The sequence below is a fragment of the Mobula birostris genome, chromosome 13, assembly GCF_030028105.1.
Source record: "Mobula birostris isolate sMobBir1 chromosome 13, sMobBir1.hap1, whole genome shotgun sequence".
Classification (NCBI taxonomy): Eukaryota; Metazoa; Chordata; class Chondrichthyes; order Myliobatiformes; family Myliobatidae; genus Mobula; species Mobula birostris.
This window is the reverse complement of record NC_092382.1, coordinates 63,221,485-63,242,087: the sequence shown is the minus strand read 5'-3', so window position 1 is coordinate 63,242,087 and position 20,603 is coordinate 63,221,485. Positions and strand designations below refer to the sequence as shown.

General features: G+C 44.2%; 1 protein-coding gene across 1 annotated transcript; it reads right to left on the bottom strand.

Annotated features, from left to right (window-relative positions):
- Positions 1-315: 315 nt before the first annotated feature.
- On the bottom strand, positions 316-19,350 carry LOC140207970 (uncharacterized). The gene is made up of 7 exons (XM_072276503.1): positions 19,288-19,350; positions 18,023-18,088; positions 16,950-16,995; positions 11,830-11,947; positions 4,714-4,835; positions 3,913-4,061; positions 316-448 (listed from the first exon to the last, which is right to left on the bottom strand). Exons 1-7 carry the CDS (start codon positions 19,335-19,337, stop codon positions 316-318), a joined length of 684 nt encoding a protein of 227 aa, XP_072132604.1. The 5' UTR covers positions 19,338-19,350.
- Positions 19,351-20,603: the final 1,253 nt, after the last annotated feature.

Below are 20,603 nucleotides of genomic sequence, written 5' to 3'. Positions count from 1 at the left end.
TGGGGAAGGCGTGACCCGTACAATAGGGACGGTTGCACCTCAGCCTTAGGAATTCGAAAGTCCTTACGGGCAGGGTAAAAAAGTTAATACGGATATGTTTAAATGAGTTTAGCAGGGTGATGTGAATCGAAGTGACAGTGCCAAACATGAAGTAGTTGGTTTACAAACAGAAGCAGTGTGTAGTGAGACTGTTAGCAAGGAAATTATGATAATAGGGCAAAAATGCAGTCAACAGGATCAGCTCAATGTAAAATTGAAAAGCGTGTCTACAGTACTGAGGTGTTACTCAACAAGGTAGATGAATTTGAAGTACGGTTACAGATTGTCGAGTATGATGTTGCAGGCATCACTGAATCGCGGCTGGAGAAAGATTGCAGCTGGGAACATAATGTCCAAAGGATACACATTATATCGAAAGATAGGCAGGAAGACAGAGCGGTTGTCAATGCTGTGTTGGTAAACAGGGGAAATCAGATCATTAGAAAGATATGACACAGGTTCGGAAACTGTTTACTCATTATGGATAGAGCAAAGGAACAGCAAAGGTGAAAAGACTTCATTGGAGTTGTATACAGAGCCCCAAGCTGTCGTAAGGATGTAATCTACAAATTACAACGAGAGAGAAAAAAATCATGCCAAAAGCGCATATTCAATGAGTTTTTTTTTTTAATGCAGGTAGATTGGGAATATCCGGTTGGTGCTGGAGTTCGAGAGGAGAATTTTGTGGAATGTTTAGAATTTGAATTATTAGAGCAGCTCCTGGTTGAGCCGACTAGGGGATCAGCTATTTTGGATTGGAAGTTGTGCAATGAATAGGACTAAATTAGAGAGATTAAGGCGAAGGAATCCTATGGAACAATTGATCATAATATGATCGTATTTTCCCTGAAATCTGAAACAGAGAAGGTAAAGTCAGATGTATCACGACACAGAGGAGTATAGAGAAGTACAGAGGCAAGAGAGGGGAGTTGGCATGAATTGATTGGAAAAGAACATTGACAGTGAGGACGACAGAGCAGGAAAGACTGGAATTTCTGGAAGTAGTTCCGACGGCACAGGATATATGCATTCCCAAGAGTAGGATGTAGTCTAAAAGCAACATGACACAACCGTTACTACCAAGAGAAAGCAAAACCAACATAATAGCCAAACAGAGTATTAGTGGGAAATTCGACAAATGGGAAGCTTTCTTATACCAACAGAACAAAAAAAATCTAATAACCACATTAAGACTGTAAAGATGGAATACGAAAGTGTACTAGCCAATCATCTTAAAGAGAATCGCAAAAGTTTCTTCAGATACATAAAGTGTAAAATACAGTCAACAGTGGATATTGGACCGCTGTATAACGATGCCTTAGAGGTAGTTATTGGGGATAAGGAAATAGCGGGAAAACTGTATTTTTCACCCGTCTTCGTTGGATGTTCCAAATGTCAGCAGTCATGAAGTGTATGAAGTTACCATTAACAGAGGGAAAGTTCTTGGGAAACTAAGAAGGTCTGAGCGTAGACAAGGCACCAGGATCTGACGCCAAGGTTCTGAAAGACATCACTAAAGAGATTGTTTGTCGCATTATCAGTGACCTTTCAAGAAACAATAGATTCTCAAATGGGTCCAGAGCACTGCAGAATTGGAAATGTCACTCCACTCCTCAAGAGGAAGAAAGGAAATTATATGCCAGTTAAGCTGACCTCATTGAATGGGAAGATGCCGGAATCGATTGCAAAGGATTCTTTCTTCTTTGATCAAGGTCTGAAGTAATCTGGGGAGAAGGCAGAAGATTGGGGCTGTGAGGAATATAAGATTTTCCATGATGATATAGTGAAGAAGACTCGATGGGCCAATTAACCCGGTTCTGCTAGTACGTCTTATGGTCTTCAGAGAACCTGAAACGTCCGAAGTTAGATCCGGAAGTTTAGAGATCTGAAGTTAAATGGAGAGACAGAAAAGTCTGCATATGTAGATTGATCTGTGACAGGCCTCAAGGTAGATCGGGAAGCTGAAATGTTTGAAGTTAAATTGAGAGGTCAAAATGACTGAAGATAGATTGGGAGGTGAAAGGGTTTGAAGTTTGATATGGAAGCCGAACATAGGTTGGAAGCTGAATGGACTTAAGTTAGATCGGGAATCTGAAAGGCCTGAATGTAGATTCCGAGGCTGACTGGACTGGAGGTAGGTCGGGAGAATGAAATATCAGAAGGTCCATCCTTGAAGGTGAATATTGTATCCTACGTGAGACCGCAGACAAAGAAAGTAACTGGGACTTATCTGGTTAGCTGGCGGTTAATAGTGCTGCTCCTCAGGAAGTGGTGTTGGGATCGCGTCGTTACACGTAATATGTAAATGACTTGGATGAGTGAATAGCTGGCTTTGCTTCCACATTTGCATATGATACCAACATTAGTGGAGGGGGAGCCTCGTTTGAGGAAGCCAGAAGAATTCACAAGTATGAAAACAGATTGGGAAATTGGGCAAGGATTTGTCAGATGGAATTTAGTGTCAGGAAATTGATGGTGATGCACTTTGGTAGAATTACTAAAGGCGCAAATCACTTCCTTAACGGTGCCAAAATCCATTCATAAGATGTGCAAAGAGATGTTGGTGTTATCGTGTAGGATTCTCTAAAGGTTAGCATGCAGATTCGGTTGATAGTAAGGATGGAAAATACTGGGTTAGCATTCATGTAGAGAGGATTAGAAAGTAAAAACAAGGATGCAATGCTGAAGATTTATAAATCATTGGCCATACCACATTAAGCGTATTGCTTTGAGGGGTGGACCCCATATAGAGAACAGGGTGAGCTGAAGCTGGTGAGGGTGAGGAGGAGGATCATTAGAATGCTGTCGGACTGCAAGTGATATCTTCAGAGAAGTGTTGGATGGTCAAGTCCTGTACTCACAGGAGGTTAGAAATATGAGCTGGGATCTCACGGAGTATTAAATGGCCGAGATATTGTGGACCAGATTGCAAAACCTAAGAATAGAGGAGTGTCCAATTAGACGAGATATGATGAAGCATTTCTTCAACCAGAGGGTGTTAAATCCAAGGAATTCATTGCCATAGGTGGAAATGGAGTACATGTACTCGTGGACATTTAACATAGAAACACAGAAAACCCATAGTGCAATACAGGCCCTTCGGCCCACAAAGTTGTGGAGAACGTGTCCCTACCTTAGAAGTTACCAGGGTTAACAGTAGCCCTCTATTTTTCTAAGCTCCATGTACCTATCCAAAGGTCTCTTAAAACATCCGATTCGTATCCACCTCCACCACTGTTGCCGCCAACCCATTTCATGCACTCACTGCGCTCTGCGTAAAAAAAACATATCCCCTGAAGTCTCCTCTGTACCTACTCCCAAGCACCATAAACCTGTCCCCTCTTGTGGCAGCCATTTCAGCTCTGGGAAAAAGCCTCTGACTATCCACACGATCAATGCCTCTCATCATCTTACACACTTCTATCAGGTCACCTCTCATCCTCCGTCGCTCCAAGGAGAAAAGGCCGAGTATAAAGTCAAGGTTGATAGGCTCTTGTTCAGCAAAGATATCAAAGTTTACAGGAAGAAGGTAGTGGAATAGGATAGAAAGATAATAGATCAGTCATTATCGGTGGACAGAACCGAAGCGCTGAATGACACAAAAGCTCCCATATCTTCTGGTTATCGACGACAGATTAGATGTCATTTCGCCTATCTTAGTCGCTGACAAGAGTTTATTGAGGATGACATTTGGAAGTACTTTAAATTACCGAATCACAAAAATTGAAGTCAGCACAATTGTTCAGAACTCTGCCAGGAAAATTTGAGAAGCTCACCCTCCCTTCTGCCAAACGGCGAGGAGAGAATGTTCTGTGCCCCGTTATGCATTAGCTGCACAACATACTCAACTGTCCGCCTCGGTGTGTGACCTACCTGTTGCAGAAAGCTACGAAGAAGAAGGAGTTGTTGAAATTGGCTTTCTGCTCAGTGAGCGTACGATTGAAGTAATTTGCCCGATTCAGGAAATCCCGACGAATCTTTTTGACAAAAACGTCCATTGTCGGTAAACGAGTTATAAATGCCTGCAAGATAAAAACATCGTAGAAATTGCAACAGAAAAATTCCGATACACACCCGTCTATCGACGCTGCACTGCCATTCAGTCAGATGTAAGGTTATATCAGAGATCCCCTCCGGTTTCTTTCACATACATCCCACTCTACTGAACGGCGACACGTTTCCTTTTCGCCTCTTCGGCATCCCGGGATATTCCAGATGAGACCGAACCCCCAACGCCCCCACCATTCTGGTTCACTACAGCCACTGACCCTAGTCTGGCCACTGACTCGCCTTTGTTAAACCTGCCTGTTTAAAGAATTCCAACTGATTTGTCAGGTGTAATTTCCCCATAAGGTAACGGTGCTGAATTCGGCGTCCTTCATCGTTTGCCTTTCATTGAACCAAAATCCTTTCCCTTAATAATGAATAGCAAAAGCGTTATGTGGTGCAGAATTCCTCACCGGACTGGAAAACATTGATTATCCCACACTTGGACCGCCGCTAGCTTTCCTCGAACCCCAATCTTGTCCCTAACTTCAGTAGCGGAAACACATGCAATCAATTAACCATCATCCTACAGTGAAAGCATCCTCATCTAGTTCCCGACCACATTCCGCCCTCGGCCTGCGGGCCGGACACAATATAACGTCTGATCAGCTAGCAGATGGTCCTCACTTGTGGGTTCGTTGGTGTTGGAGGGTTTTCCCAATGTTCTTCGGGAAGCATCAAGTACATTGTAATATTTCCATCTCTGGTGAGTGAAAGGAGAAATAGTCCATTGCCATGCATCAGATATCCTGGGGGGTGATAAAGAAAGTTGTAAATATGTATTCCTTTCACTAGAATCTCAAACAGGAATTTCAATAGAAAGCGGTAGCACAGTTCAGGCACTCCACCCTATCAACTTGTGACACCAGCTTCAATAAATTAAGAACCGTGTTGCCAGATGACTTTGTTCCTCAGTGTGGTACTGCTCACTGTGTAAGACTTACGATGATTGGTCCTAATGACGTTGTAAAAATATTTCCCATGTTGGGAGAGTCCAGAATTACAGGGCACAACCTCATTAGATGGGAGCGCTTTCAAAGCAGAGAGTCGGAGAGATTTCTTTAACTATAGGGTGGCGGATCTGCGAAATTTGTTACCAGCAGACTGTGGAGCTCAGCTGACGGGGTGTATTTAAGGAAGAGATTAATAAGTTCTTGACTGGACATGACGTCAAAGGTTATGGGGAGAAGGCCGGGAACTGGTGTAGAGGAGGAGACAAATGAAAGGATCACCCATTCTTGAATAGCCGAGCAGATTCGATGGGCCACATAGCCTAATTCTGCTCCGATGCTTTATGGTCCTCTGGTCTTATGTTATGGACATAATGAATCATGATTGGAAGAAGTTGACAACTGTGAACTAAATGTCCAAGTTACAGATTGTATCCAGAGGAGAGACAGAAACGCAGAGGGGGCAGCGAATATCTGCAAGTAGAATTGAAAGGAGTAACATATGGTCGGAAGGTGTTGAATCATTGTGGATAGAACTCAGGAACTGCAATGGTGAAAAATAGCTGATGGGAGATGTACAAAGTCTCTACTGTCACTGTGGAAGACAGTAGCACTTTGCTAGATGCTCCATTTCTCAGGCGTCATGAGGTGCGTGAAGTTGCCATTGACAGAGAATAGGGTTTGGTGAAGCTGAAAATGCTGAAGGTAGATAAATCGTCTAGACCAGATGGTGCATACTTTAGGGTTCTGAAAAAGGTGGCTGAAGAGATTGTGGAGGAATTAGTAATGATATAGTACTAGAATAAGTAAAGTTTGCAATGGTTGCGGAAGACTGTAAAATGGCAAATCGTAACCACTCTTCAAAAAGGGAGAGAGAGGCTTAAGAAAGGAATCTGTAGGTGATTACTTTGACCTCAGGGCTTGACAAGACGTTGGAGTCGATTAATAAGGATAAGGTCTCTGGGTACTTTAAGGCACATGAAAAAAAAACGCCTTAGTCAGAAAATAGTTTTCTCAATGGAAAATCTTGCCAAAAAATCTGTTGGATTCTTTGAACATAAAGAGATAAGAAATAGCAGCAGGTGTCGGCCTCTGATGGTCGAGCCCGCTCCGCCATTCAATGAGTTCATGGACTCATCTCCACCTACCTGTCTTTCTGCAATAACTATTAATTCCCCTACTATATAAAAATCTATCCAAACTTGTTTTAAAGAATATTTACTGAGGTAGACTCCGCGCCTCCATTGTGCTGAGAATTCCACAGATTCTCCACTTTCTGGGAAAAAACATTTCCTCTTCATCCTGTTCTAAATTATTCCGACGAATTTGAGGCTATATCCCTTCGTTGTACTCTCGCTTATCAGTGCAAACAACCATCCCGCCTTTATCTTATAGAGCAACACACATAAAAGTTGCTGCGTTCACCAGCAACTTTTATGTGTGTTGCTTGAATTTCCAGCATCTGCAGAATTCCTGTTGTTTATCTTATAGAGGATTAATTTAGCCGCTTTCATAATTCCAGCTAGTAGAGTCCCAGGCAACTCAATCTCGCCTCATCGTCTCACCCCTCTCATCTCTGGATTCAATCTGTGGAATCTCCTCTGCAGGGCGCTCAACTCCAGTATATTCCTCCTCAAATAAGGAGACTAAACCTGCACACAGTACTGCAGGCGAAGCTGATCATACCCTGTACAGTTGCAGAATGGCCTCCTAGCTCTTAAATTGAATCCCTCTTGCAATGAAGACCAGCATTCCTTTTGCCTTCTTGATAGCCTGTTTCACCTGCACTCCAACCTTCTCTGATTCATGCCCGATCACTCCTAAGCCCCTTTGCACAGCAGCTTGCTGCATTTTTTTTACATTTAAATAATAATCTGCTCTTCCATTTTCCCTTGCAAATTGGATGACCTCGCATTTAGCAAAATTGTAGTCCGCCAGCCAGACCCTTGCCGACTCACATAAGCTATCTATATCTCTCTGCAGACTCTCCGTATCTTCTGCACAATTGTATTTTCCTCTCAGTGTAGTATTATCAGCATACGTAGACACACTGCACTCGTTCCCCTCTTCCAGATCGCTAATGTACATCCTGAACAGTTGCGGACCCAGCACCGACCCCTGCGGCAAAATGCAAACAACTGATTGCCAAACAGAGTAATATCTACGTATACCGACTCTCTCTTTTCCTCTGAGTTAATCAATCCTCTATCCATGCTAATACAGCACCCCAACTCTATGCATCCTTATCCCATGTATGTCTTTCATGTTTTACCTTATTAAACGCCTTCCGGAACTCCTAGTAAATAACGTCCATCTGTCCCCCTCTATCCACTGGGCTCGTTAAATTATGAAATAACTCCAGTAAGTTTCTCAAGCGAAGCCTACCTTCCCTGAATCCATGCCACGTCTGCCTGATGGATCCATCTGTTTCCAGATGTTTCGCTATTTCTTTGCTAATGATGGCTTCAAACATTTTCACAGCTACGGATGTTAATCTAACTGGCCTATAGTTACATGTCTTTTGCCTATATCCTTTTTTTGTAATGGTGACGTGACATTTGCCGTCTTCCGTTTTACGGGGAGCTGCTCAGAGTCCAGTACATTTTGGTAAGCATCTACTATAACTTCTACTATTTTTTTCAGTTCCGAGGGACCCTGATCAAGTTTGTTCAGCACCACCTCTTTCTTGCTATCGGTTATATCGAGGTCCTTACCTCCTATCTCATCCATAACAGCTCTCTTTGGTATATTAGATGTGTGCTCAACGGTGAAGACAGGCACAGAATGTTCATTCCAAGCCTCGGGTATTTCCTGATTACCCGACATCAATTCCTCCTTCCCAATATCCAGGGGACATCCATTCACTTTAGCTAACCTTTTCCGATTTATAAAATTATCAAAAAAAAAACAACATTTTTTCTATTGCAAACACGAGGAAATCTACAGATGCTAGAATTTCAAGCAAAACATAAAAAAAATTCTGGTGAACGCAGCGGGCCAGGCAGCATCTATTGAAAGAGATACAATCGACGTTTCAGGCAGAGACCCTTCGTCAGGACTAATTGAAAGATGAGTTAGTAAGAGTAACACTCTTTCTGTTCTTTTTTTTTTCATTGTGTGGTATTGTGCAAGAAAACCATTAAGGTTGCACTCTGTGAAATCTTCCTCAGGACTGCCTCGCCCAATCATTTGCTCAATCTACGTGCAAGTAAAATACCCCCATGATAACTGCTGTCCGTTCTTACATGCCTCAGATATTTCTCTGTTTATTGCTCTGCCACTGTAATGTTATTATTCGGTGACCGACAGACAACTCCCACGAGTGATGTTTTCCCTTTCTTAATCACTTCCCAGATGGATTCAATATTCTGCTCCTCAAATCTTGCATCGCCTCTCACTATAGCCCTGAACTCATCTTTGAATAGGAGCGCTATCCCACCTCCCGTACTTTTCAGTCTATCCATCCGTATTACCTTATATACTTGGATATTTAATACCCTATCCTCATCACCTTGCAACCAAGTCTCTGTGACAGACACTAAATAGTACCCCTTGGTTCTGTGCCGCAAGTTCATTGACCTTATTTCGAATACTGCGGGAATTCCAATGAATTGCCCTGACACTGATATTTTAATCATTTGCGCTTTTGTGCTTGACTGTTCGATACTCCATACTTTTCCCTTTTTTATCTTTTGCATTTACTTATTTTATCGACACTTTTCTTTTTATTACTTTATGCATACTTATCCAAATTGTTGAACACACCCTCTTGCAATTTAGTTTAAAGCCATGTCCACAGCCCTAATTATGTATCCAGGTCACATCACGTTTCAGCTGGAGCCCGTCCCATAGGCACATCTCCATTCTTCCCCAATACTGGTGTCAATTTCCCATGAATTCAAACCCACTGCTCCCACACTAATCCTTGAACTGCGATCAGATCTTTTTGTTCCTATGCCAATTTGCATAAATAATTGAAAAATAATAAGCAGAGTAGTCAAAGGAGAATTCGATGATGCAGTGTACATAGATTTTCTGAAGCCCTTTGACAAGATGCCACTTATGAGGCTGGTGAACAAACTAGGAGCCCGTGGTATTACAGGAAACATTCTAGCATGGATAGAACAGTAGCTACTTGGTCGGACGCAAAGAGTGGGACTAAAGTAAGCCGTTTCTTGTTGAATGCAGGCACCCAGTTGTGTTCCAATTGGGAGTCTATTGGGCTCGCTATTTTTTACATTTGGGATTTCATCTGGGGAATTAATGACCTGTAGAAAAGTGAAAAGTTGCACATGTCGCAGGGAGGGGCAATATTCTCGTTGTCCCATTTGATGGAACTGTTCGGGAGGATTTAATCTAATTTGACAGCGTGTGGGACCTTGATGAATGGACTCACGGTAGGACGGATGTTTTTTATTTAAGCGTGCTGTCAGACTCTTAGGAAGAGCAGCAGATGAAAAGCCAAAATTGCAGTCAGCAGGGTGAACATCAGTGCATTAGGAATGCACAATCAAAAGCGATAACAAATACGGCACTCAAAGTGCTATATCTCAGTTCACGGAGTACAAGAAACAAGGTAGATGATATTGTTCCATAGTTGCTAATTGTCAGTTATGATGTTGTGGCCATCACTGAATCATGGCTGAAAGGTAGTTGTAAAAACCCAGGATAAAGGTTTCTCCGTGCTCCTGTCAGTGACCTGTGAACCTGTTTGGGCAACTAGGAAGAAGCAGAAGAAGAAGAAGAAGAGGAAGAGGAGGAGAAGAAGAAGAAGAAGAGGAGAAGGAGAAGAAGGAGAAGAAGAAGAAGAGAAGAAGAAGAAGGAGAAGAAGGAAGAGGAAGGGGAAGAAGGAGAAGGAAGGAGAAGAAGGAGAAGGAAGAGGAAGAAGAAGAAGAAGAAGAGGAGGAGAAGAAGAAGAAGAACAGGAGGAGGAGAAGAAGAAGAAGAAGAAGAAGAAGAAGGAGGAGAAGGAGGAGAAGGAAGAGAAGGAAGAGGAAGAAGAAGAAGAAGAGGAAGAGGAGGAGAAGAAGAAGAGGAAGAGGAGGAGGAGGAGAAGAAGAAGAAGAAGAAGGAGGAGGAGAAGGAGGAGAAGGAAGAGGAAGAGGAGAAGAAGAAGAAGAAGAGGAAGAAGAGAAGAAGAAGAAGAAGGAGAAGAAGAAGCAGGAAGAGGAAGAAGAAGGAGAAGAAGAAGGAGGAGAAGAAGAAGAAAGAAGAGGAAGAAGAAGGAGAAGAAGGAGAAGAAGAAGAAGAGAAGAAGAAGAAGGAGAAGAAGGAAGAGGAAGGGGAAGAAGGAGAAGGAAGGAGAAGAAGGAGAAGGAAGAGGAAGAAGAAGAAGAAGAAGAGGAGGAGAAGAAGAAGAAGAACAGGAGGAGGAGAAGAAGAAGAAGAAGAAGAAGAAGAAGGAGGAGAAGGAGGAGAAGGAAGAGAAGGAAGAGGAAGAAGAAGAAGAAGAGGAAGAGGAGGAGAAGAAGAAGAGGAAGAGGAGGAGGAGGAGAAGAAGAAGAAGAAGAAGGAGGAGGAGAAGGAGGAGAAGGAAGAGGAAGAGGAGAAGAAGAAGAAGAAGAGGAAGAAGAGAAGAAGAAGAAGAAGGAGAAGAAGAAGCAGGAAGAGGAAGAAGAAGGAGAAGAAGAAGGAGGAGAAGAAGAAGAAAGAAGAGGAAGAAGAAGGAGAAGAAAAAGAAGAAAAAGAAGAGGAAGAAGAAGAAGAAGAGGAAGAAGAAGAGGAAGAGGAGGAGAAGAAGAAGAAGAAGGAGAAGTAGGAGGAGAAGGAAGAGGAAGAAGAAGAAGAGGAAGAGGAGGAGAAGAAGAAGAAGAAGAGGAAGAGGAGAAGAAGAAGAAGAAGAAGAGGAAGAGGAGGAGAAGAAGAAGAAGAAGAGGAAGAGGAGGAGGAGAAGAAGAAGAAGGAGGAGGAGGAGAAGGAAGAGAAGTAAGAGAAGGAAGAGGAAGAAGAAGAAGAAGAAGAGAAGAACAGAAGAAGAAGAAAGAGAAGGAAGAGGAAGATGAAGAAGAAGAAGTAGGAGAAGAAGAAGAAAAGAAGACGACGACAACGACGACGAAAACGACTTGGACTTTTGCCGAGCATAATAAGGACTAGCACTAGGGAGCAGATGGGAGGGTTATTGGAGGGGTATATATGTGAAATATGATGCAGGTTCCTGTACGTGGAGAATGGTGGGTGTGTGGAACGCGCGGCCAAGGGCGTAGAATGAGACAGATACTTTCGGAGAATTGAAGAAACTCCAAAATGGGCACACGGATGAGAAATTAAAAGGGAGGTTACGCAGGACAGAGGGTTAAATTGATCTCACGCTGGATAAAGTGTCAGGACATCATCGTGCCCCGGAGGGTCTGTGCCACGTTGTACTCTTATGTTCGGTGATACTGTAATTTTCTCTTTATTAAACTGAAATTTATTCACGGCTGTGATTTCAATCCTCTCCGATTTGCTGATCTACCATAACCGTTCCACATTCACAAACACTCTGTTGGAATATGGTGCTACCAGTAAAGCTGAATTCATCATGGATTATGGCTCAGGCCTTTGGACTGCAAACACTCTTAACCTTCTGGAAAAAAAATGCCGCTGTTTTCAACTGATCGATTACTTGATAAAGACTTCCACATGACTGTGCAGGCACATCGCGAGGGGGAGCGGTATGCAGCTGCTCGCTGCCACATAGACTGGGTCGCCCTGCAATGGTGAAGATGCAGAGCGGACAGCTGCGAAACAGCTGCGTTGTGACAGTCACCACTTCTTTCCTGACATCCCAACCCACCCACACTCCCAACCTACCTGCGGAATTGCCCCGCACTGTATAGTCGATTAGGATGTGCATGAAAGTGTCAACTACGCGACTGATGCTAGCATCCACGTGTGTTCCAACCCAGACCGATTCCTTGTAACGCCGGATCTGTCGATATACGATGCTATTGTTAGTGTGCGGAGTTGGAAGTCTGGGACTGTGGTGTGGGGCTCGGAGAGGGGTGGGAAGCAAGATTAGCAGACAGTGAAGTGGCACCATAACCTCAAGGTAAATAGTACAGCCACACGGCACTGACGAGGCGAAGGGCTCAACGTGCCACAAGTAACTCTAAGCAGGTACACCAGGTACTCCGCACCTGTGACATCAGTGTTTAAAAACGCAAACACTAGAAAATCTGCATATGCTGGAAATTCAAGCAGCACACACAAAATACTGGTGGAACGCAGCAGGCCAGGCAGCATCTATGATAGATACTGCCTGGCCTGCTGAGTTCCACCACCATTTTGTGTGTGTTGCATCAGTCTCTTCTGGGACTTCCGGCAGGGCGGTAGCGTAATGTAGCGACTAGCGTAGAGATTTATAGCTCTATGCACACGACCATCACTGCACTCCCGTCTGTAAAGAATATCGCTGTTCTCTGTAATCGCGTGGGTTAGTTCGGGTGCTCCGGTGGGCCTTGTACATTCCGTGGACGTACGTGTCAGGCTTAGAAATTTGTGGAGCTCCGAAGGCGGCAGCAGAAGTGTGCCGATCCTTGCAAACTGCCCGCCACTCAACATTAGAATATATTGGGCGCCGATGCAAACGCCGGATTTACTGTATGTTTCAATATTTAATTTGGATTCGAAATTGGCTGTGTGGGAGAAGACAGAGAGTGGAAGTGGATGATCGCTTCGCAGACTGGAGACCTGTAACTAGTGGTGTGCCTTAGGGATCTGTGCTGAGACCATTGTTATTTGTTTTCTATATCAGTGATCTAGATTATAATGAATCAGCAAAATTGCTGGTGACTCTAAGATTCGAGGCGTTGTGGACAGCGAGGAAGGCTTTCAAACTTGCAGAGGGATCTGGACCAACAGCAAAAATGGGCCAGAAAATGGCAGATGGAATTTAATGCAGACAAGTGTGAGGTGTTGCATTTTGGAAGCACAAATCAAGGTAGGACATACACAGTAAATGATAGGGCACTGAGGAGTGCGGAGGAACAAAGCGATCTGGGAGTTCAGGTACATGATTCCCTTAAAGTGGCGTCACAGGTCGACAGGGTAGTAAAGAAGGCTTTTGGCATCCTGTCATTCATAAGTCAAAGTATTGAATATAGGAGTTAGGATGTTTTGGTGAGGTTGTATAAGACATTGGTGAGGCCAAGTTTGGAGTATTCTGTGCAGTTATGGTCACCTAACAATAGGAAGGATATCAGTAAGATTGAAAGAGTGCAGAACAGGTTTACTAGAATATGCCGGGTCTTCAGGAGTTGAGTTAGAGGGAAAGATTGAACAGGTTAGGACTTTACTGCTTGGAGAGCAGAAGAATGAGGGGAGATTTAATAGAGGTTTACAAAATTATGAGGGGTATAGACAGAGTAAATGCGATTAGGGTCTTTCCAGTTATATTAGGAGAGATAAATACGAGAGGACATGGCATTAGGGTGAAAGGGGAAAGGTTTTAAGAGAACATTAGGGGGAACGTCTTCACTCAGGGAGTGGTGGGAGTGTGGAACGAGCTGCCAGCTGACGTGGTAAATGCGGGCTCACTCTTAAGTTTGAAGAATAATTTGGACAGATACATGGATCGAAGAGCTCTGGAGGGTTATGGATTGGATGCAGGTCAATGGCAGCAGCGCAATGAAGTTTCGGCACAGACTAGAACCATAGAACCATAAAACATTACAGTACAGAAACAGGACTTTTGGCCTTTCTTGGCTGTGCCGAACCATTTTTTTCTGCCTAGGTCCACTAACCTGCACCTGGACCATATCCCTCCATGCACCTCTCATCCATGCACCTGTCCAAGTTTTTCTTAAATGTTCAAAGTGAGTCCGCATTTACCACTTCATCTAGCAGCTCATTCCACACTCCCACCACTCTCTGTGCGAAGAAGCCTCTCTTAATGTTCTCTTTAAACTTCTCCCCTTTCATCCTTAACCCATGTCCTGTGTTTTTTTTCTTTTTATTCTCCCCTAGCCTCAGTGGAAAAAAAACCTGCTTGCCTTCACTCTATCTATACCCATCATAATTTTATATACCTCTATCTATTCAACCTTTCTCTGTAACTCTGTTTCTCAAGTCCTGGCAACGTCCTTGTAAACCTTCACTGCACTCTTTCAATCTTATTTATATCCTTCCTGTAATTTGGTAACCAAAAGTGCACACAATACTCAAAATTCGGCCTCACCAATGCCTTGTGCAACTTCACTATAACATTCCAACTCTGATACTCAATACTTTGATTTATAAAGGCCAATGTACCAAAAGCTCTCTTTACGACCCTATCTACCCATGACGCCACTTTTAGGGAATTTTGTATCTGTGTTCCCAGATCCCTCTGTTCTACTGCACTCCTCATTGCCCTAACACTTACCTTGTATGTTCTACATTGGTTTGTCCTTCCAAAGCGCAATACCTCACACTTGTCTGTATTAAACTCCATCTGCCATTTTTTCAGCCCATTTTTCCAGCTGTCCTAAATCCCTCTGGACGTTTTGAAAACCTTCCTCACTGTGCACTACACCACCAATCTTTGTATCATCAGCGAATTTGCTGACCCAATTTACCCCATTATCATCCAGGTCATTGATATAGATAATAAATAACAATAGACCCAGCACTGATCCCTGAGTCACACTACTAGTCACAGGCCTCCACTCAGAGAAGCAATCCGCCACTACCACTCTCTGACTTCTTCCATTGAGTCAATGTCTAATCCAATTTACTACATTTCCATGTATACCTAGCGAATGTATCTTCCTAACTAACCTCCCATGCCAGACCTCGTCAAAGGTCATGTAGACAACATACACTATCCTGGTAACCTCCTCGAAAAATTCCAACAGATTTGTTAAACATGACCTACCACGCACAAAGCCACGCTGACGCTCCCTGATAAGTCCCTGTCTACCCAAATACCTGTAGATCCTTTCTCTTAGTACTCCTTCCAATAATTTACCTACTACCGGCCTATAATTTCCCGGATTATCTTTAGAGCATTTTTTAAACAGAGGAACCACATGAACTATCCTCAAATCCTTCGGCACCTCACTGGTAGATACCAATATTTTAAATATATCTGCCAGGGCCCCTGCAATTTCAACACTAGTCTCCTTCAAGGTCCGAGGGAATACTCTGTCAGGTCCTGGGGATTTATCTACTCTGATTTGACTCAAGATATCAAGCATCTCCCCCTCTTCAATCTGAATAGATTCCATGATCTCACTACTTGATTCTCTCAATTCCATAGACTTCATGCCAGTGTTCGTAGTAAATACAGACGCAAAAACCGACTTAAGATCTCCCCCATTTCTTTTGGTTCCATACATAGCCGACCACTCTGATCTTCAAGAGGACCAATTTTATCCCTTACTATCCTTTTACTCTTAGTATACCTGTAAAAGCTCTTCGGATTATCCTTCACTTTGACTGCCAAGGCAATCTCATGTCTTCTTTTAGCTCTCCTGATTTCTTAAGTTTATTTTTGCACTTTTTATACTCCTCAAGCACCTTACTTCCTCCTTGTTTCCTGTACATGTCATACATCTCCATCTTCATCTTTATCAGAGTTCCGATATCCTTTGAGAACCAAGGTTCCTTACACTTATTCACTTTGCCTTTAATCCAGACAGGAGCACACAAACTCTGCACTCTCAAAATTTCACCTTTGAAGGCCTCCCACTTACCAATCACATCCTTGGCAGAGAACAACCTGTCCCAATCCACGCCTTTTAGATCCTTTCCCATTTCTTCAAATTTTGCCTTTTTCCAGTTTAGAACCTCAACGCGAGGACCAGATCTACCTTTATCCATGATCAAGTTGAAACTAATTGTGTTATGATCACTGGAACCAAAGTATTCCCCTACACACACCTGCGTCACCTGTCCTAACTCGTTTCCTAATAGGAAATCTAATATTGTATTCTCTCTAGTTGTTGCCTCTATATATTGATTAGAAAAACAAAATTCCTGAACACATTTTACAAACTCGAACCCGTCTAGACCTTTAACAGTATTGGAGTCCCAAGCAATATGTGTAAAATTTAAATCCTCTACTATCACAACTTTATGTTTCCTGCCGTTGTCTGCTATCTCTCTGCGGATTTGCTCCTCCAACTCTCGCTGACTATTGGGTGGTCTAGAATACAACCCCATCAACGTGGTCATTCCTTTCCGGTTTCTCAGTTCCACCCATATGGCCTCGGTAGACAAGCCCTCTAATCTGTCCTGCCTGAGCACTGCTGTAACATTTTCCTGACTAGCAAAGCCACACCACTAAAAGGGACGAATGACTTTTTTTCTGTGCTGTAGTGTTCTATAGTTCTATGGTTCTATATAGCATAGAATATAGAACATAGAACACCAGAGCACAGGAACGGGTCCTTCGGATCACCGTATTGCGTCTAGTCTATTAAATTCGTGATCAAATGTCTAAGTGAACTAATATCCCTTCCCTTCTCACTGTCCGTATGCTTTCATTCCCCTCTAACCAGGTAGAGTAATCTAGTAGAGCGCTTCTATACCCGCTTCAAAGAATGCGCAACCTTCCTATAATTGTTGCTTTACCCTTCACACATTCCCTCCCAGGCCAAAGTGGGGGTTAATTGTCTGTTGTCCTTCTGTTGCTACAGATACCACTGTATGAGGGGTAAGGATTTCCAGGGTTCCGAACCAGTGACGAAAGATCGTATGTGATTCACCCCAGGTCCTGATGCAACGTGACGAGAAGGAGCATGCTCATGGCTGTTCCTGAAGAGTGTGATTTATGCAAGACGCCGGCTACTAATTGGATACACAGATGAAGACGCTGAGCTATGATAGGCGACTAGGTGGCTGCCTGGAGATGAGATGGGTTATCCAATAAATGAACACATCCGGCTGAAGGAGAGACGGTGGCTCGGTCTGAAGGAGGGAGGGAACAGTGATGTTCGCGAACACGTTACCTGATAATCCGCAGTGGTGCACAGGACATCCGAATCCAGACAACGACTGGAAGCAGAAACACATTGAGAGAATTAAACAGCTCAGTTGCAGCACAGGAATCAGTCATCCCACACAGTTCACAGGGCAATGGATCATCAGAAGTGAGCCAACGGACTCTCACAGACAAAAAACCACCAGTGTAAGAGGAAGCGACACTGAGAGAGGGGTGCACTGGACAAGTGGGAGGCGGGTTGTTGGGAAGGAGTTTGGGTTGGTGAGGTATGCTGTGCTGGAGAGCAAAGCAGGGCAAAGGTATGATGCGGCGCTGGGTACAGCAGCGATAGAAAATGCTGCGGTTATCAGTAAGGTAGGCAGAGCTTGAATGCCACAGGGGACTCTGTAGACAGCACGGGGCAGAAGGGGTCCTCAGGAGAGATGCACGGAAGGTGGGCTAGGACAGAGGATTAGTGAGTGTGGACGTATGGAATGCCAGAGAGTCTACACAGCAAGTGAAGCTGGACAGAGGTGTTGAGTTGAGAAAGTGAATGTGGCTGGGAGAGATTGGGACTGAAAACACGAGGTCGCGCCGAGGGAAACGCGGCTGAGGAGTGGTGGGACTATATCAGGTCGATTGCGATCATGTGGCAAAGGCGTATGCAGCCCCTCGATGACGTGTTGAATTGGTTGGTCGTCGGACGTGCGAGAGTAATTCTCCTTTTCCGGCTTTTGACTGCGATTGTTTTATTTTCTTTTTTTTTAATCAAAGGAGCTCGGTTAGGAGCTCTGGTAGTGCATGTTACAAAGCGTCTCCCGTTACTGACGTGACTGGGCGCAAATGTTCAATCCTTATACTCTGTTGTCGTTCTTGTCCCGGGATACGTAGCAGAGAGAAAGGGATTTACGCAGGGCGGTTTGGAGAGGCGGAGCTGGTGCAGGGACGTGGGATTGGGGAAGAAGGCGAGGCAACCAGGACACGGACAGAGCCGGGACAGGGACGGCGACGTGGCTGAGGAGGGTGCGGAGCTGGGCACGGAATCGGGCAGACCGACAGATGTAGGGTTGCGGACGGAATGGAACTTGGCTTAGACCTTACCTGTCACCCAACCCCTCCTCGATGACAAGTGCGGCAACCAGCAGAAATAGAGACAGCATGATCACACTGTGAGAAATAGAATCAGTCACTGCCCAGAATTTGCCAATGCATTAAGACCGTTCACTTGGTTGTGTAGCAAGCAACCCTTTAACACACTGAAACCATTTTAGTACTTAATACCAGGCTACAAAGCCACAACTTCAGTGTGTTGGTCCCGATGCTAGGGACTACGATGGTCTCAACATCCACGCACCGTTCCACCTAACACACTCTGCGGCGTATTCCAGGTTCCAGACCCCCCAGCAAAATATATAGTTAAAAACTGGTCTCTACACAATCCTGCCGAACCGCTTACCCGCATCTTGGATCGATATTGTGCTCTATTGAAATATCTGATACACGGGATATAATTCCCATCGGGTCGAACGTCTTAGTTAATCTCCTCCACACTAGAAAAATAAGGGCACACAGCACTGTGGGGAAGGGAATGAAGAAGGGCGAGAGAAGGGGCGGAGAGAGGCGGAAAAGGATGGGTGCTGGAAGAGGTGGGCTATTGGGAAAGAAACTGCGGGACGGAGATACCCTTTTATATGGGCTTCATAGCAAGGTTTTTTTTCCCTGAATCTCCGTATTTGAGATAAAATAATTTCCCTGCCGCATGAGATGATCCAATCTCAGCGGAAATGAGACATTTATTTTGTTGCTACAAAGCTGATCGACATTCTCCAATGCCCAAGCTCACTGCTTTCCTCTCTCTCCTCAGTTCTAGTGAAGCTCACTGGAACTAAAATGTCACCACTTCCTCTTCCTACAGCTGGTGCCCGAGCGAAATATTTATTTATTCTAATTTACAACCTTTCTGTCTTCATGTTGCACTGTTGCAACAAGCAAAACATATCGGCCATATGTCCGTGATATTTTACATCATTCGGAGTGTGTTTGGCATCCCTGATCCAAAACACTTGATGCAAGGAAAATATGCTCACTGTCTCCAACCTGCTGAGTGCTTGTCAATTGGATACGCTTCAATCTCTATAACTAACTGTCCGACTATCTATCTATCTATCTGTCCATTTATCTCAATCTACGAATGAATGAATGAATCGATCTATCTATTTATCTATCGGTCTATCTGTCTATCTATCTATATGTAAATCTATCCAACCATTTTTATTTATTTTTTGCCATTCTTTCTGCCTTTGCACTGTGCTGCTGCCACAAAAACACAAATTTCACAATCATACAGTATCTTAGAGAATATAAACCTGATTCGGATTCTGATTGTTAATTCCTCCTTAAAAGGACAGACCAGCATCCTTCCACAGGGGATTGTCCCTGCACTTTGGAAGACCAAAACTGTCAGCAGTACTCTGCTGTATCTGCAACAATGGCGCGTTCAACTGGAATGAACTTTTCTCACTTCAGTAATCAGGCTGCCTAGGTATAAAGACCAGCAGTGAGTTCGGGATTTGTTACTCCAGGATGGTCTGTGACGTGCTGGCACAGCTACACACTCTGGACATCACTGTCAACAGGTCTCTGTTCATTTAGTAATGACTCAGTTTTCGGCACCAAGCCAGCTGGGCTTATGTTTATGTATCTGCTATCGTCACCCACTGACTCATAGCTACACCTTGGAGAGTGTGGTCAGACATCACGGAAATAGGACCAGTGACCACACCTCACGAGCCTCAGTTAATGCCCTGGACTTTGCGATCAGAGCACCACTGAACGTCATTTCCCGAGACTCCCAGTCTGCCAACCCGCCAGAGATGAATTTAATCCCACTGTTTGTTGTGTAATCATTCACCGAGTCTTGGCCTTTAATCCCACCCAAATCTCTAGCACCGTGGTCCGCCCAATACCGAGTTTATTTTGGTGGAATGAAGACGGTACGGCAGGTCGGGTGGGAGGTGGGTTAGAATTCTCCAGAGGCCGAGGGATGGGGGTGAGAAACAGCGACAACGCTAGAGGGAGAGATTGGAAAAGAGAGAGAGAGAGAGCAGAGCTGAATTAGTGAGATAGAGACTGAACGAAGAGGAAGAGTATGGGGTGGAGGGGGTGGAGGAAGAGCAGGAAAGGGTACGTAAGGCAGACAAAGAGGTCGGGTGTGTGTGCGTTAAGGAGGCTGGGAAGGAGATAAATACAGTCAAACAAAAGGGAGTGAGATCGACAGGGAGAGACAAGCAGAGAGAGAGAGAGAGAGACAAAGAGACAGAGAGAGACAGAGAGAGAGAGAAAGGGAGAGAGAGAGAGAAAGCGAGAGAGAGAGAGAGGAGAGTGGAGAGAGAGAAAGAGGGACAGAGAGAGAGAGGGAGAGAGAGAGAGAGAGAGATTTGCAGTATAATCCCCTGTCCCTAATATCCAGAAAATAAAGTTCTGCTGCAAAAACGATAAGTAGACAGACTTACCTCGTTTGTTAACTTGCTGACTTGCTGTACTGGGTGTGAACCTGTCCGGAGCCTCTATATACGGCAAGATGATGCGGGCTGTTGCTATCCAGAACAGCCAATGCAGGAGTTGATTTCCTTGTCATGTACTTGCTGATTTGCTGTTGTGGATGTCAATATCCAGTGTCATC

Excerpts from the sequence above, each read along its gene's own strand:
- LOC140207970 (XM_072276503.1), bottom strand. The coding sequence starts at position 19,337 with ATGCTGGTCTGTCCTTTTAAGGAGGAATTAACAATCAGAATCCGAATC. Across the intron at positions 16,996-18,022 it reads GAGGAGGGGTTGGGTGACAG|TCGTTGTCTGGATTCGGATG; the intron begins GTAAGGTCTAAG and ends TTCTGCTTCCAG. Across the intron at positions 449-3,912 it reads TTCGTAGCTTTCTGCAACAG|CATTGACAACCGCTCTGTCT; the intron begins GTAGGTCACACA and ends TTACCAACACAG.